The sequence below is a fragment of the Hypanus sabinus genome, unplaced genomic scaffold, assembly GCF_030144855.1.
Source record: "Hypanus sabinus isolate sHypSab1 unplaced genomic scaffold, sHypSab1.hap1 scaffold_1694, whole genome shotgun sequence".
NCBI lineage: Eukaryota > Metazoa > Chordata > Chondrichthyes > Myliobatiformes > Dasyatidae > Hypanus > Hypanus sabinus.
The window spans coordinates 5,957-23,192 of NW_026779778.1; the positions used below are offsets into that span (position 1 = coordinate 5,957).

General features: G+C 59.1%; 1 protein-coding gene and 1 long non-coding RNA gene across 2 annotated transcripts in view; both read left to right on the forward strand.

Moving 5' to 3' along the window:
• Positions 1 to 2,775: 2,775 nt before the first annotated feature.
• On the forward strand, positions 2,776 to 10,933 carry LOC132387278 (uncharacterized). Its single transcript, XR_009509845.1, has 3 exons — positions 2,776 to 3,048; positions 9,224 to 9,377; positions 10,794 to 10,933. It is a non-coding gene; the product is annotated as an uncharacterized LOC132387278 (long non-coding RNA).
• Positions 10,934 to 12,541: 1,608 nt separating this feature from the next.
• LOC132387279 (trichohyalin-like) overlaps positions 12,542 to 17,236 on the forward strand; it is a 30,907-nt gene continuing 26,212 nt past the window's right edge. The window contains exons 1-4 of the mRNA XM_059959629.1: positions 12,542 to 12,623; positions 12,677 to 13,552; positions 14,531 to 14,778; positions 15,287 to 15,409. Of these exons, the coding sequence (XP_059815612.1) occupies positions 12,542 to 12,623; positions 12,677 to 13,552; positions 14,531 to 14,778; positions 15,287 to 15,409 (1,329 nt within the window). The remainder of the gene's footprint in view (positions 12,624 to 12,676; positions 13,553 to 14,530; positions 14,779 to 15,286; positions 15,410 to 17,236) is intronic.

Here is a 17,236-nt window from a genome sequence, read left to right on the forward strand (position 1 = left end):
GGGGTTTATATACAGAATAACAGATCCCCGGGAGTGGGTTACAGACTGGGATCTAATCCAGGGGTTCAGGGGGTTTATATACTGAATAACAGATCCCCGGGAGCGGGTTACAGACTGGGATCTAATCCGGGGGTTCGGGGGGGTTATATACAGAATAACAGATCCCCGGGAGTGGGTTACAAACTGGGATCTAATCCAGGGGTTCGGGGGGTTTATATACAGAATAACAGATCCCCGGGAGTGGGTTACAGACTGGGATCTAATCAAGGGGTTCACGGGGTTTATATACTGAATAACAGATCCCCGGGAGTGGGTTACAGACTGGGATCTAATCCAGGGGTTTATATACAGAATAACAGATCCCTGGGAGTGGGTTACAGACTGGGATCTAATCCAGGGGTTCGGGGGGGTTTATATACAGAATAACAGATCCCCAGGAGTGGGTTACAGTCTGGGATCTAATCCAGGGGTTTATATACAGAATAACAGATCCCCGGGAGTGGGTTACAGACTGGGATCTAATCCAGGGGTTCGGGGGGGTTATATATAGAATAACAGATCCCCGGGAGTGGGTTACAGACTGGGATCTAATCCAGGGGTTCAGGGGGTTTATATACAGAATAACAGGAACGTGGCTATTTTGGACGGTGATGTGTAATGAACAGGAATTGATAAGTGATCTTGAATTAAAGGAGCCATTAGGAAGTAGTGATCATAACATGATAAGTTTTTATCTACAATTTGAGAGGGATAAGGGCAGATCAGAGGTGTCAGTGTTGCAATTAAATAAAGGAGACTACGGAGCCATGAGGGAAGAGCTGGCCAAAGTTAAATGGGCGGATGCCCTGGCAGGAAAGACAGTGGATCAGCAGTGGCAGATATTCTTGGGCATAATACAAAAGATGCAAAAGCAGTTCATTCCAATGAGAAGGAAGGATTCAAAGAGGGGGAAGGGGCCACAGTGGTTAACAAAGGAAGTCAGAGATTGTATAGCATTAAAGAAAAAGAAGTATGACAGGGTTAAGGTGAGTGGGAATACAGATGATTGGGAAAATTTTAAGGAACAGCAGATCTTAACTAAAAAAGCAATACGGAGAGAAAAAATCAGGTATGAGCTCAGTCTAGCCAGGAATATAAAAGGGGATAGCAAAAGCTTTTTTAGCTATGTGAAGAGAAAGAAGATAGTTAAGAACAATGTTGGCCCCTTGAAGAATGAATTGGGAGAAATTGTTATGGGAAACAGGGAAATGGCAACAGAATTTAATGCGTACTTTAGATCTGTCTTCACCAGGGAGGACACAAGCAATCTCCCAGATGTGTGGATGGGCCAGGGTCATAAGATATCAGAGGAATTGAGACAGATTGACATTAGGAAAGAAACTGTGATGAGAGACTGGTAGGACTGAAGGCTAATAAATCCCTGGGTCCAGATGGTCTGCATCCGAGGGTTCTAAAAGAGGTGGCTCAGGAAATTGCGGATGCATTGGTAATCATTTTCCAATGTTCCTTAGATTCAGGATCAGTTCCTGAAGATTGGAGCGTGGCTAATGTTGTCCCACTTTTCAAGAAGGGAGGGAAGGAGAAAACGGAGAACTATCGCCCTGTTAGCCTAACGTCAGTCGTGGGGAAGATGCTTGAGTCCATTATTAAGGACGAAATAGTGGCACATCTGGATGGCAGAAATAGGATTAGGCCGAGCCAGCATGGATTTACCAAGGGCAAATCATGCTTGACTAATCTGTTGGAGTTTTTTGAGGGTGTAACAAGGATGTTAGACGAGGGTAAGCCAGTGGATGTAGTGTACCTAGATTTTCAGAAGGCATTCGATAAGGTGCCACATAGGAGATTGGTGAGTAAAATCAGAGCTCATGGCATTGGGGGCAGGGTTTCAACATGGATAGAAAACTGGTTGGCATATAGAAAGCAAAGGGTAGCAGTGAATGGGTGTTTCTCGGACTGGCTGGAGGTGACTAGTGGGGTACCACAGGGCTCTGTATTGGGACCACAGCTCTTTACGATTTATGTCAACGATTTAGATGAGGGCATTGAAAACTATATCAGCAAGTTTGCTGACGATACTAAACTGGGTGGCAGTGTGACATGCGAAGAGGACGTTAGGAGAATACAGGGAGACTTGGATAGGCTGGGTGAGTGGGCAGATACTTGGCAGATGTCATTCAATGTGAATAAATGTGAAGTTATCCACTTTGGAAGCAGGAACAAGAGGGCAGAGTATTGTCTGAACGGTGTAGAGTTGGGTAAGGGAGAAATGCAAAGAGACCTAGGAGTCCTAGTTCACCAGTCAATGAAGGTGAATGAGCAAGTGCAACAGGCAGTGAAGAGGGCAAATGGAATGTTGGCCTTATTACAAGGAGAATTGAGTACAAGAGCAAGGATGTCCTTTTGCATTTGTACAGGGCCCTGGTGAGACCACACCTGGAATATTGTATACAGTTTTGGTCTCCAGGTTTAAGGAAGGACATTCTGGCAATTGAGGAAGTGCAGCGTAGATTCACTAGGTTGATTCCTGGGATGGCAGGGCTGTCTTACGCAGAGAGATTGGAGAGATTGGGCTTGTACACGCTGGAATTGAGGAGATTGAGAGGGGATCTGATTGAAACGTTTAAGATAATTAAAGGATTTGATAGGATTGAGGCAGGAAATATGTTCCAGATGTTGGGAGAGTCCAGTACCAGAGGGCATGGATTGAGAATAAGAGGTCAGTTATTTAAAACAGAGTTGAGGAAGAGCTTCTTCTCCCAGAGAGTTGTGGAGGTGTGGAATGCACTACCTCGGAAGACGGTGGAGGCCAATTCTCTGGATGCTTTCAAGAAGGAGCTGGATAGATATCTGATGGATAGGGGAATCAAGGGATATGGGGACAAGGCAGGGACTGGGTATTGATAGTGAATGATCAGCCATGATCTCAGAATGCCGGTGCAGACTCGAGGGGCCGAATGGTCTACTTCTGCACCTATTGTCTATTGTCTATTGTCTGACAGATCCCCAGGAGTGGGTTACAGACTGGGATCTAATCCAGGCGTTCAGGTGGGTTTATATACAGAATAACAGATCCCCGGGAGTGGGTTACAGGCTGGGATCTAATCCAGGGGTTCGGGGGTTTATATATAGAATAACAGACCCCTGGGAGTGGGTTACAGACTGGGATCTAATCCAGGGGTTCAGGGGGTTTATATACAGAATAACAGATCCCCGGGAGTGGGTTACAGACTGGGATCTAATCCAGGGGTTTATATATAGAATAACAGATCCCTGGGAGTGGGTTACAGACTGGGATCTAATCCAGGGGTTCAGGTGGGTTTATATATAGAATAACAGATCCCCGGGAGTGGGTTACAGACTGGGATCTAATCCAGGGGTTCAGGTGGGTTTATATACAGAATAACAGATCCCCGGGAGTGGGTTACAGACTGGGATCTAATCCAGAGGTTTGGGTGGGGGGTGGATATATGCAGAATATCCTGGGAGTGGGTGACGGGCTGGGATCTAATCCAGGGGTTGATGTTATGTTCCTCAATCCAGACCAGGGTTCAGTGTGAGGGTTGTATTTTCGAAGGACTTTGTTTGGAAGTGTTGTGCAGGGTGGATTATTCCAGCTCTCTGACTGGTTATGCAAAGCGTAACACATCCCTGTGAGTGACTCATACGCTGGAAATTTAAGTTGAAACTGGGAGTTTTGGTCAGATAATTTGGCAACGACGGCTGGAATTTCAGGCTGAACAAGTTTTTTTTCAACTGTTCAACCTTCACTCAATTTCTCAAAGTCATCATCGCTCCACACCGTCCCATCACACACTCCCGGGGTCAGACACAGAGTGAATCACCCTCCACACACTCCCGGGGTCAGACACAGAGTGAATCTCCCTCCACACCGTCCCATCACACACTCCCGGGGTCAGACACAGAGTGAATCCCCCTCCACACCGTCCCATCAAACACTCCCGGGGTCAGACACAGAGTGAATCTCCCTCCACACCGTCCCATCACACACACCGGGGTCAGACACAGAGTGAATCTCCCTCCGCACCATCCCATCACACACTCCCGGGGTCAGAAGCAGAGTGAATCTCCCTCCACACCATCCCATCACACACTCCCGGGGTCAGACACAGAGTGAATCTCCCTCCACACCGTCCCATCACACACTCCCGGGGTCAGACACAGAGTGAATCTCCCTCCACACCGTCCCATCACACACTCCCGGGGCAGACACAGAGTGAATCTCCCTCCACACCGTCCCATCACACACTCCCGGTGTCAGACACAGAGTGAATCTCCCTCCACACCATCCCATCACACACTCGCGGGGTCAGACACAGAGTGAATCTCCCTCCACACCGTCCCATCACATACTCCCGGGGTCAGACACAGAGTGAATCTCTCTCCACACCGTCCCATCACACACTCCCGGGGTCAGACACAGAGTAAATCTCCCTCCTCACCGTCCCATCACACACTCCCGGGGTCAGACACAGAGTGAATCTCCCTCCACACCGTCCCATCACACACTCCCGGGGTCAGACACAGAGTGAATCTCCCTCCACACCGTCCAATCACACACTCCCGGGGTCAGACACAGAGTGAATCTCCCTCCACACCGTCCCATCACACACTCCCGGGGTCAGACACAGAGTGAATCTCCCTACGCACCGTCCCATCACACACTCCCGGGGTCAGACACAGAGTGAATCTCCCTCCACACGGTCCCATCACACACTCCCGGGGTCAGACACAGAGTGAATCTCCCTCCACACCGTCCCATCACACACTCCCGGGGTCAGACACAGAGTGAATCTCCCTCCACACCGTCCCATCACACACTCCCGGGGTCAGACACAGAGTGAATCTCCCTACGCACCGTCCCATCACACACTCCCGGTGTCAGACACAGAGTGAATCTCCCTCCACACCATCCCATCACACACTCGCGGGGTCAGACACAGAGTGAATCTCCCTCCACACCGTCCCATCACATACTCCCGGGGTCAGACACAGAGTGAATCTCTCTCCACACCGTCCCATCACACACTCCCGGGGTCAGACACAGAGTAAATCTCCCTCCTCACCGTCCCATCACACACTCCCGGGGTCAGACACAGAGTGAATCTCCCTCCACACCGTCCCATCACACACTCCCGGGGTCAGACACAGAGTGAATCTCCCTCCACACCGTCCCATCACACACTCCCGGGGTCAGACACAGAGTGAATCTCCCTCCGCACCGTCCCATCACACACTCCCGGGGTCAGACACAGAGTGAATCTCCCTCCGCACCGTCCCATCACACACTCCCGGGGTCAGACACAGAGTGAATCTCCCTCCGCACCGTCCCATCACACACTCCCGGGGTCAGACACAGAGTGAATCTCCCCCCGCACCGTCCCATCACACACTCCCGGGGTCAGACACAGAGTGAATCTCCCTCCACACCGTCCCATCACACACTCCCGGGGTCAGACACAGAGTGAATCTCCCTCCACACCGTCCCATCACACACTCCCGGGGTCAGACACAGAGTGAATCTCCCTCCACACCGTCCCATCACACACTCCCGGGGTCAGACACAGAGTGAATCTCCCTCCACACCGTCCCATCACACACTCCCGGGGTCAGACACAGAGTGAATCTCCCTCCACACCGTCCCATCACACACTCCCGGGGTCAGACACAGAGTGAATCTCCCTCCTCACCGTTCCATCACACACTCCCGGGGTCAGACACAGAGTGAATCTCCCTCCACACCGTCCCATCACACACTCCCGGGGTCAGACACAGGGTGAATCTCCCTCCACACCGTCCCATCACACACTCCCGGGGTCAGACACAGAGTGAATCTCCCTCCACACCGTCCCGTCACACACTCCCGGGGTCAGACACACAGTGAATCTCCATCCTCACCTTCCCATCACACACTCCCGGGGTCAGACACAGAGTGAATCTCCCTCCACACCGTCCCATCACACACTCCCGGGGTCAGACACAGAGTGAATCTCCCTCCTCACCGTCCCATCACACACTCCCGGGGTCAGACACAGAGTGAATCTCCCTCCTCACCGTCCCATCACACACTCCCGGGGTCAGACACAGAGTGAATCTCCCTCCACACCGTCCCATCACACACTCCCGGAGTCAGACACAGAGTGAATCTCCCTCCACACCGTCCCATCACACACTCCCGGGGTCAGACACAGAGTGAATCTCCCTCCACACCGTCCCATCACACACTCCCGGGGTCAGACACAGAGTGAATCTCCCTCCACACCGTCCCATCACACACTCCCGGGGTCAGACACAGAGTGAATCTCCCTCCTCACCGTCCCATCACACACTCCCGGGGTCAGACACAGAGTGAATCTCCCTCCACACCGTCCCATCACACACTCCCGGGGTCAGACACAGAGTGAATCTCCCTCCACACCGTCCAATCACACACTCCCGGGGTCAGACACAGAGTGAATCTCCCTCCACACCGTCCCATCACACACTCCCGGGGTCAGACACAGAGTGAATCTCCCTACGCACCGTCCCATCACACACTCCCGGGGTCAGACACAGAGTGAATCTCCCTCCACACGGTCCCATCACACACTCCCGGGGTCAGACATAGAGTGAATCTCCCTCCACACCGTCCCATCACACACTCCCGGGGTCAGACACAGAGTGAATCTCCCTACGCACCGTCCCTCCACACACTCCCGGGGTCAGACACAGAGTGAATCTCCCTCCACACCGTCCCATCACACACTCCCGGGGTCAGACACAGAGTGAATCTCCCTCCACACCGTCCCATCACACACTCCCGGGGTCAGACACAGAGTGAATCTCCCCCCACACCGTCCCATCACACACTCCCGGGGTCAGACACAGAGTGAATCTCCCCCCACACCGTCCCATCACACACTCCCGGGGTCAGACACAGAGTGAATCTCCCTCCACACCGTCCCATCACACACTCCCGGGGTCAGACACAGAGTGAATCTCCCTCCACACCGTCCCATCACACACTCCCGGGGTCAGACACAGAGTGAATCTCCCTCCACACCGTCCCATCACACACTCCCGGGGTCAGACACAGAGTGAATCTCCCTCCACACCGTCCCATCACACACTCCCGGGGTCAGACACAGAGTGAATCTCCCTCCACACCGTCCCATCACACACTCCCGGGGTCAGACACAGAGTGAATCTCCCTCCACACCGTCCCATCACACACTCCCGGGGTCAGACACAGAGTGAATCTCCCTCCTCACCGTCCCATCACACACTCCCGGGGTCAGACACAGAGTGAATCTCCCTCCACACCGTCCCATCACACACTCCCGGGGTCAGACACAGGGTGAATCTCCCTCCACACCGTCCCATCACACACTCCCGGGGTCAGACACAGAGTGAATCTCCCTCCACACCGTCCCGTCACACACTCCCGGGGTCAGACACACAGTGAATCTCCATCCTCACCGTCCCATCACACACTCCCGGGGTCAGACACAGAGTGAATCTCCCTCCACACCGTCCCATCACACACTCCCGGGGTCAGACACACAGTGAATCTCCATCCTCACCGTCCCATCACACACTCCCGGGGTCAGACACAGAGTGAATCTCCCTCCTCACCGTCCCATCACACACTCCCGGGGTCAGACACAGAGTGAATCTCCCTCCACACCGTCCCATCACACACTCCCGGGGTCAGACACAGAGTGAATCTCCCTCCACACCGTCCCATCACATACTCCCGGGGCAGACACAGAGTGAATCTCCCTCCACACCGTCCCATCACACACTCCCGGGGTCAGACACAGAGTGAATCTCCCTCCACACCGTCCCATCACACACTCCCGGGGTCAGACACAGAGTGAATCTCCCTCCACACCGTCCCATCACACACTCCCGGGGTCAGTCACAGAGTGAATCTCCCTCCACACCGTCCCATCACACACTCCCGGGGTCAGACACAGAGTGACTCTCCCCCCACACCGTCCCATCATACACTCCCGGGGTGAAACACAGAGTGAATCTCCCTCCACTCCGTCCCATCACACACTCCCGGGGCAGACACAGAGTGAATCTCCCCCCACACCGTCCCATCATACACTCCCGGGGTGAAACACAGAGTGAATCTCCCTCCACTCCGTCCCATCACACACTCCCGGGGTCAGACACAGAGTGAATCTCCCTCCACACCGTCCCATCACATACTCCCGGGGCAGACACAGAGTGAATCTCCCTCCTCACCGTCCCATCACACACTCCCGGGGTCAGACACAGAGTGAATCTCCCTCCACACTGTCCCATCACACACTCCCGGGGTCGGACACAGAGTGAATCTCCCTCCACACCGTCCCATCACACACTCCCAGGGTCAGACACAGAGTGAAACTCCCTCCACACCGTCCCATCACACACTCCCGGGGTCAGACACAGAGTGAATCTCCCTCCACACACTCCTGGTGTCAGACACAGACTGAATCTCCCTCCCAAGGGAGAGCAGTTTTAGTGCTGAGATGTGAAAGGGTTTCAGCAGTTTTGACTTTGACTGTTGAGGGAGTGCCTGCTGATGCATTTGGCAATGCTCCAATGTAAACAATTTACAACCAGGCTCCATATCCCAGGGCCGTTTCTCTCTCCCATCAGCCTCTCTGTGTCCCCACTCGTCAGCCCTCTCACCCTCCGTCTACCTCCCCACTCTCCCACTGTAATGTCTCCCTCCTCCTCCACCTCCTCACCCACTGCCTTTCTCCCCACCTCCATCTCCCCTTCCCTCTCCTTCCCCCTCTCCCCCTCTCTCTATTTTCTCTCTTATTTTCTCCTCTCCCCCTTTCTCTCTCTTCCTCTCTCTCTCTATTTTTCTCTCTCTCCCCCCTCTCCCCCCTCCCCCTCTCCCCCCCTCTGTCCCCCCTCTCTCTCCCCCCTCCCTCTCCCCCCTTCCCCCTCTCTACTCCCCTTTCCCCCTCGCTCCCTCTCTCTTCCTCTATTTTTCTCTCCCTCCCCCCACTCCCTCTTTCTCTCCCCTTCCCCCCACTCCCTCTCCCTCTCTCTCTCCCCCTCCCCTCCCCTCCCTCCCTCCCTCCCCCACTCCCTCTCCCTCTCTCTCTCCCCCTCCCTCCCCCCACTCCCTCCCTCCCCTCACTCCCTCTCCCTATCTCTCTCTCTCTCCCTCCCTCCCTCCCTCCCCCACTCTCTCTCCCTCTCTCTCTCCCAGATGTTCTCCACAGCTGGTTTGAATCGTTGAGTTGGCAAGGCTGCTGGAATCTGTCAGTGTCTCTGTTGGCTTCAACGCAAACTCCTGCGGCCGTCTCTCCCTCCTCCCTCTGCGCAGCCACTCCGACTCCCTGCACACCTGCTCTGACACGCTGGTATGAGTCATCCCCACCCTGGGGCACAGACCGTTCCGGCCCTACCTTCGATGATTGTGTGGATAGTCAGAGGCTTTTCCCCGGGGCTGAAATGGCCAGCACGTGAGGGCACAGGTTTAAGGTGCTGGGGACTAGGTACGGAGGAGATGTCCGGGGTAATTTATTTACTCGGAGAGTGGTGAGTGCGTGGAATGGGCTGCCGGCGACGGTGGTGGAGGCGGATACGATAGGGTCTTTTAAGAGACTTTTGAATAGATACACGGAGCTTAGTAAAATAGAGGGCGTGGGCAATCCTGGTAATTTCTAAAGTAGGGACATGTTCAGCACAACTTTGTGGACCGAAGGGCCTGCTGGTTTTCTATGGAGGCGGGTGTGCCAGGCACCCTCTTTACCGCCCTGGGGCCCCGCGATCTCTCTCCCCGCGATGACCCTCCCCTGTGCGCCAGGCACCCTCTTTACCGCCCTGGGGCCCCGCGATCTCTCTCCCCGCGATGACCCTCCCCTGTGCGCCAGGCACCCTCTTTACCGCCCTGGGGCCCCGCGATCTCTCTCCCCGCGATGACCCTCCCCTGTGCGCCAGGCACCCTCTTTACCGCCCTGGGGCCCCGAGATCTCTCTCCCCGCGATGACCCTCCCCTGTGCGCCAGGCACCCTCTTTACCGCCCTGGGGCCCCGCGATCTCTCTCCCCGCGATGACCCTCCCCTGTGCACCAGGCACCCTCTTTACCGCCCTGGGGCCCCGCGATGACCCTCCCCTGTGCGCCAGGCACCCTCTTTACCGCCCTGGGGCCCCGCGATCTCTCTCCCCGCGATGACCCTCCCCTGTGCGCCAGGCACCCTCTTTACCGCCCTGGGGCCCCGCGATCTCTCTCCCCGCGATGACCCTCCCCTGTGCGCCAGGCACCCTCTTTACCGCCCTGGGGCCCCGCGATCTCTCTCCCCGCGATGACCCTCCCCTGTGCGCCAGGCACCCTCTTTACCGCCCTGGGGCCCCGCGATCTCTCTCCCCGCGATGACCCTCCCCTGTGCGCCAGGCACCCTCTTTACCGCCCTGGGGCCCCGCGATCTCTCTCCCCGCGATGACCATCCCCTGCGCTCCAGGCAAACTCTCCCTCCGGTGGATCAGTCGTGGACCCGGGCGGAGAGATGGCAGATGCAGTTGAATGCTGAGAGGAGTTCTTAAAACCCCCGCGGGGCAGGGGGCGGGGGGTGTTCCCCCGACGGGTGGAGACGGTGCTTAAAACCACGTTGGGCCCCCGACGGGCAGGCGGAAGCCACAGTTAGTAAGATAACGCGCCCGGGTGGGGCCAATTGATTTGAACAGACCCAGGTGAACTCGTACTAATGTGTTTGGGTCGGCCCCTGACGTTGTCCTGTCTCTCTCCTCTTCCCCCACCCACCCCACCCCAAATCCAGAACCTCGTCTGTTCCCTGTGACCCTCGTCCTCCCTCTCCCCCACCCTCTGCCTCCACAGGACGATGACGGAGGCCCAGATGTCGCCCGCGAGGCCCGGCCTGGTCGAACCGCCCGCAGACCGGAAACCCCTGGCACAGCTACAGGGATCCTCGAACAATTCAGGACTGGGATCCGGTGAGGGCGGGGGGGGCGGCAGGGGAGGGAGGGAGAGGGAGGGTGAGAGGAGAGTGGGGAGGGAGGGAGGGATGGGGGAGGGAGAATGAGTGGTGTAGGTGGGGGGAGAGGGAGGGGGGAGGGATTGCATTGGGAGGGAGCGAGAGAGGGCAGGGGAGGGATGGAGTGGAGCAGGGAGGGAAGGAAGCTAATGATTAGGGAGGGGAGGAAGTGAGGAGAGAGGGAGGGAAGATGGGACGAGCGAGGAAGGGGAGGGCGAGGGAACACACATACACCAGTGTCGAGGGTATCCTCAGAAGGTGGAGCCTCAATAAGGCAACGTCCATCATTAAGGACCCCCACCTCCCAGGACACCGCCCCGGTCAGAGAGGGAGGTACAGGAGCCTGAAGGCACACACCCAGCGATTCAGGAGCAGCTTCTTCCCCTCTGCCATCAGGGAGGAGGTACAGGAGCCTGAAGGCACACACCCAGCGATTCAGGAGCAGCTTCTTCCCCTCCGCCATCAGGGAGGAGGTACAGGAGCCTGAAGGCACACACCCAGCGATTCAGGAGCAGCTTCTTCCCCTCCGCCATCAGGGAGGAGGTACAGGAGCCTGAAGGCACACACCCAGCGATTCAGGAGCAGCTTCTTCCCCTCCGCCATCAGAGAGGGAGGTACAGGAGCCTGAAGACACACACTCAGCGATTCAGGAACAGCTTCTTCCCCTCTGCCATCAGGGAGAGGGTACAGGAGCCTGAAGGCACACACCCAGCGATTCAGGAACAGCTTCTTCCCCTCTGCCATCAGGGAGAGGGTACAGGAGCCTGAAGGCACACACCCAGCGATTCAGGAGCAGCTTCTTCCCCTCCGCCATCAGGGAGGGGGTACAGGAGCCTGAAGACACACACTCAGTGATTCAGGAGCAGCTTCTTCCCCTCTGCCATCAGGGAGAGGGAACAGGAGCCTGAAGGCACACACCCAGCGATTCAGGAACAGCTTCTTCCCCTCTGCCATCAGGGAGGAGGTACCGGAGCCTGAAGGCACACACCCAGCGATTCAGGAGCAGCTTCTTCCCCTCTGCCATCAGGGAGAGGGTACAGGAGCCTGAAGGCACACACCCAGTGATTCAGGAGCAGCTTCTTCCCCTCTGCCATCAGGGAGAGGGTACCGGAGCCTGAAGGCACACACCCAGCGATTCAGGAGCAGCTTCTTCCCCTCTGCCATCAGGGAGGAGGTACAGGAGCCTGAAGGCACACACCCAGCGATTCAGGAACAGCTTCTTCCCCTCTGCCATCAGGGAGAGGGTACAGGAGCCTGAAGGCACACACCCAGCGATTCAGGAGCAGCTTCTTCCCCTCCGCCGTCCGACTCCTGAGCCGGCGAACGCGCACTCGCTGCGTGAAACCCACGCCAGGCCAGTCGGGTACGGAGAGCGGGCTGTTCCCCGTGCAGCAGGCTCCCCCTCTCCGCGCGGCCGACGAACCCGGAGACCCACGCAGTTTCGGCAGCAGGAGTCGCCAGTCAGCGTCGGACGGGCTCGGGGACCCCAGCTCCGGATATTTCCCCCGGGGTTCACCCCCGAAGCCTCAGAGATGAGGGTTCTCCTCCTTCCAGATGACCGTGGCCGACGAGCCCCCTCTGCCCTTCTCCTGCCGGTAGAAACGGCTCCCCCGGGTACAGCGGCTGAGCCACACAGAGCTGGGCTTGCTTGTCGGAGGCTGTTCAAGACGCCTGCCGTCGGTGGCGGGGGCGCATCCCCATAACCTCCCCCTCCTCCCCCCCCGGCTCGGACGACCCGGAGCCCGTCGTGGGCCGAGACAGGCTCTGCCCCCCCGGCTCGGACGACCCGGAGCCCGTCGTGGGCCGAGACAGGCTCTGCCCCCCCGGCTCGGACGACCCGGAGCCCGTCGTGGGCCGAGACAGGCTGCCCCCCCCCCGGCTCGGACGACCCGGAGCCCGTCGTGGGCCGAGACAGGCTGCCCCCCCCCCCGGCTCGGACGACCCGGAGCCCATCGTGGGCCGAGACAGGCTGCCCCCCCCCCCCGGCTCGGACGACCCGGAGCCCGTCGTGGGCCGAGACAGGCTGCCCCCCCGGCTCGGACGACCCGGAGCCCGTCGTGGGCCGAGACAGGCTGCCCCCCCGGCTCGGACGACCCGGAGCCCGTCGTGGGCCGAGACAGGCTGCCCCCCCGGCTCGTACGACCCGGAGCCCGTCGTGGGCCGAGACAGGCTCTGCCCCCCCGGCTCGGACGACCCGGAGCCCGTCGTGGGCAGAGACAGGCTGATCCCCCGGCTCGTACGACCCGGAGCCCGTCGTGGGCCGAGACAGGCTCTGCCCCCCCGGCTCGGACGACCCGGAGCCCATCGTGGGCCGAGACAGGCTGCCCCCCCCGGCTCGGTCGACCCGGAGCCCGTCGTGGGCCGAGACAGGCTGCCCCCCCCGGCTCGGTCGACCCGGAGCCCGTCGTGGGCCGAGACAGGCTGCTCCCCCGGCTTGGACGACCCGGAGCCCGTCGTGGGCCGAGTCAGGCTGCTCCCCCGGCTCGGACGTCCTGGAGCCCGTCGTGGGCCGAGTCAGGCTGCTTTCTCTGAGGGGAGAGCCGGTAAAGATAGGCGGTTAAACTGGATTGGAGCTGTCTGAAAGTCCGGCCAGGCCGCACCGGGACTGCTGTGTGCTGTTCCGGTTGCCCCGTTACGGGAGGGGCATGTGGACTCTTACTCCCGACTGGAAAGGGGCGGGGGGGAGGAGGGGGATAGCGGGGAGGTCAGTTGAGGAAGGATTTACTGGCTTTGGAGGCGGTGCAGAGGAGGTTGATTCCGGAGTTGAGGGGGTTGGACTACAAGGAGAGATCGAGTGGCCTGGGATTCAGCAGAATGAGAGGAGATCTGATAGAAATTAATAAAATGATGAGGTCGAGGCAGGGAGGCTGTTTCCACCGGCGGGCGAGACTGGAACGAGGGGGCACAGCCTCGAGTGGATTTCGGACGGAGGAACGGCTTTTCCCGGAGAGCGGTGAATCTGTGGAACTCTCTGCCCCAGGAAGTAGTGGAGGCTCCCTCGGTGAATATATTTAAGACGAGGTCTGGCAGGTCTTTGGCATCGGAGGGGAACGAAGGGTGATGGGGAGGGGGAGATGAGTTTAAGGAGAGATCGGCCGCGATCTTATCGGACGGCGGGGCAGGATCGACGGGCCAGATGGCCGACTCCGGCTCCCGTTTCTCATGTTCTGAGGTGTCGGCTGAGGCCAGGTGGGCCGGAGAGGAGAGCGGACCGTAGGAGAAGGGGAAGGCGGAGGGAACCGGGGGGGGGGGGGGGGGCGGCAGGGGGCGTGAGAGGAGAGGAGAGGGGGAGGGAATCTTTTGTCACTGGAAGGAGAAGTCGGTATCCGGGGAGGGCATGATAGGTGGCGTGACAGGAGAGGAGAGGGGGAGGGATTTTTTGAGAAATCGGTATCCATGCCAGCAGGTTGGAGGGTTCCCAGGTGCTGCACCCCCCCCCCCCACCCTGAGGGTGACCACGCCCTGGCACAAGAGGAGGTCACGGAGGGATGGGAATCGGAATTAAAAAGTTTGGCCGCCAGGAAGTTCTGATTTCGGGAGAGGAGTCACTCGAGGAAGCAGGCCCCCGACTCCCCCCAACGTACGACGGGTCTCGCCGACGCGTCGGGAGCACCGGGGCACGATCGATGGCCCGAGCAGACTGGCAGGCGTGAAGCGTCGCCTCACCTGGAGGGGCCGTCCGGGGCCCCCGAACGGAGGAGAGGGAGGAGGCGAACGGGCAGGTGAAGGTTTTGGCCTCCAGCAGGGACAAATGCCAGGAGCGAAATCGGTGGGGAGGGGCTAACGGACAAGGGGATTTCGGAGGGGAACGATCCTTGCGGAAAGAGGCTGTTCGATAGACACGGGGATGGGGGGGAGACGGGCATTGATTGTGTCGGCAGGAGTTAATAATTACCAGTTAATACTTGCGCAGGAGGTTACGGTCTGATTTGTTCCCACCGTGTGCGTATGCACGATGTGAACCGTGTTGCTTTGTGACCGCAGCACAGCGCACGGACGTAGAATACGTACCAGTAGTTCTTAAAAAGTGACGATGAGGGGGTGTTCGTGGGTCCGATGTCCGGTCAGGAATCGGACGGCGGAGGGGAAGAGGCTGTTCCTGAATCGCTGAGTGGCTCCTGTACCCCCTCCCTGACGGTAGCGGTGAGGAGAGGGCACGTCCTGGGCCCTCAGGGACGGATGTCATATCTTGAAGATGTCCTCGATCCTAAACGTGCATCCACTTTGGAAAGAAAAATGAAAGGTCTGGTTACTATTTAAACTGTAAAATATTGCAGCTCGCTGCCGTGCAGAGGGACCTGGGAGTGCATGTGCACGAATCACAAAAGGTCAGTTTGCAGGCGAGTGGGACGTCGGCCCTCGTTGCGGGAGGGGTTGAACTCGAGCTGCAACTGGACAGGGTACTGGTGAGGACTCCTGCCTCGAGGAGGGGTATACTGGCTTCGGGGGCAGTGCAGAGGAGGCTCACCAGGTTGATTCCGGGGATGAAGGGGTTAACCTACGAGGAGGGATCGAGTCGCCTGGGACTGTGGTCACTGGAATTCAGAAGGACGAGAGGAGATCTTACAGAAACATATAAAATGATGAAAGGGGCAGATAAGATCGGGGCAGGGAGGCTGTTTCTACCGGCGGGCGAGACTGGAACGAAGGGGCAATGCCTTGAGTGGATTTCGGACGGAGGAACGGCTTTTCCCGGAGAGCGGTGAATCTGTGGAATTCTCTGCCCCAGGAAGCAGTGGAGGCTCCCTCGGTGAATATCGAGGTAGGGCAGATCTTTGGCATCGGAGGGGAACGAAGGGTGATGGGGAGGGGGAGATGAGTTTACGGAGAGATCAGCCGCGATCTTATTGAATGGCGGGGCAGGATGGCCAACTCCGGGGAGACTCAGGACCCGTCCGTCACCGGGGAGGGGGGTAGGGGAGACTCAGGACCCGTCCATGGCCGGGGAGGGGGTAGGGGAGACTCAGGACCCGTCCGTGGTCGGGGAGGGGGGTAGGGGAGCCTCAGGATCAGACCGGGGAGGGGGTAGGGGAGACTCAAGACCCGTCCGGGGGAGGGGGAGGGGGTAGGGGGGGGACTCAGGACCCGTCCGGGGAGGGGGAGGGGGTAGGGGAGACTCAGGACCCGTCCCTCGCCGGGGAGGGGGTAGGGGAGACTCAAGACCCGTCCGGGGAGGGGGTAGGGAGACTCAGGACCCGTCCGTGGTCGGGGAGGGGGTAGGGGAGCCTCAGGATCAGACCAGGGAGGGGGTAGGGGAGACTCAAGACCCGTCCGGGGAGGGGGAGGGGGTAGGGGGGGGACTCAGGACCCGTCCGGGGAGGGGGAGGGGGTAGGGGAGACTCAGGACCCGTCCCTCGCCGGGGAGGGGGGTAGGGGAGACTCAGGACCCGTCCCTCGCCGGGGAGGGGGTAGGGGAGACTCAGGACCCGTCCGTGGTCGGGGAGGGGGGTAGGGGAGCCTCAGGATCAGACCAGGGAGGGGGTAGGGGGGGACTCAGGACCCGTCCGGGGAGGGGGGGAGGGGGTAGGGGAGCCTCAGGACCCGTCCGGGGAGGGGGGAGGGGGTAGGGGAGACTCAGGACCCGTCCCGGGGAGGGGGGGAGGGGGGGACTTAGGACCCGACCGGGGAGGGGAGGGGGTAGGGGAGCCTCAGGATCAGACCGGGGAGGGGGTTAGGGGGAGGGTGTAGGGGAGCCTCAGGATCAGCCCGGGGAGGGGGGAGGGGGTAGGGGGACTCAGGACCCGTCCGGGGGAGGGGGAGGGGGGTAGGGGAGCCTCAGGACCCGTCCGGGGAGGGGGAGGGGGTAGGGGGGGACTCGGGACCCGTCCGGGGAGGGGAGGGGGGTAGGGGAGCCTCAGGATCAGCCCGGGGAGGGGAGGGGGTAGGGGAGCCTCAGGATCAGCCCGGGGAGGGGAGGGGGGTAGGGGAGCCTCAGGATCAGCCCGGGGAGGGGGAGGGGGGTAGGGGAGACTCAGGACCCATCCGAGGTCGGGGAGGGGGTAGGGGGGGACTCAGGATCAGCCCGGGGGAGGGGGAGGGGGTAGGGGAGACTCAGGATCAGCCCGGGGGAGGGGGGAGGGGGGTAGGGGGAGACTCAGGATCAGGCCCGGGGGAGGGGGAGGGGGTAGGGGGGGACTCGGGACCCGCCCGGGGAGGGGGGACTTAGAATGCGGAACTCAGATCGTCCCCGGCGACTGAGTTCTAAAGGGCTGCGAGGGGCGAGAGAG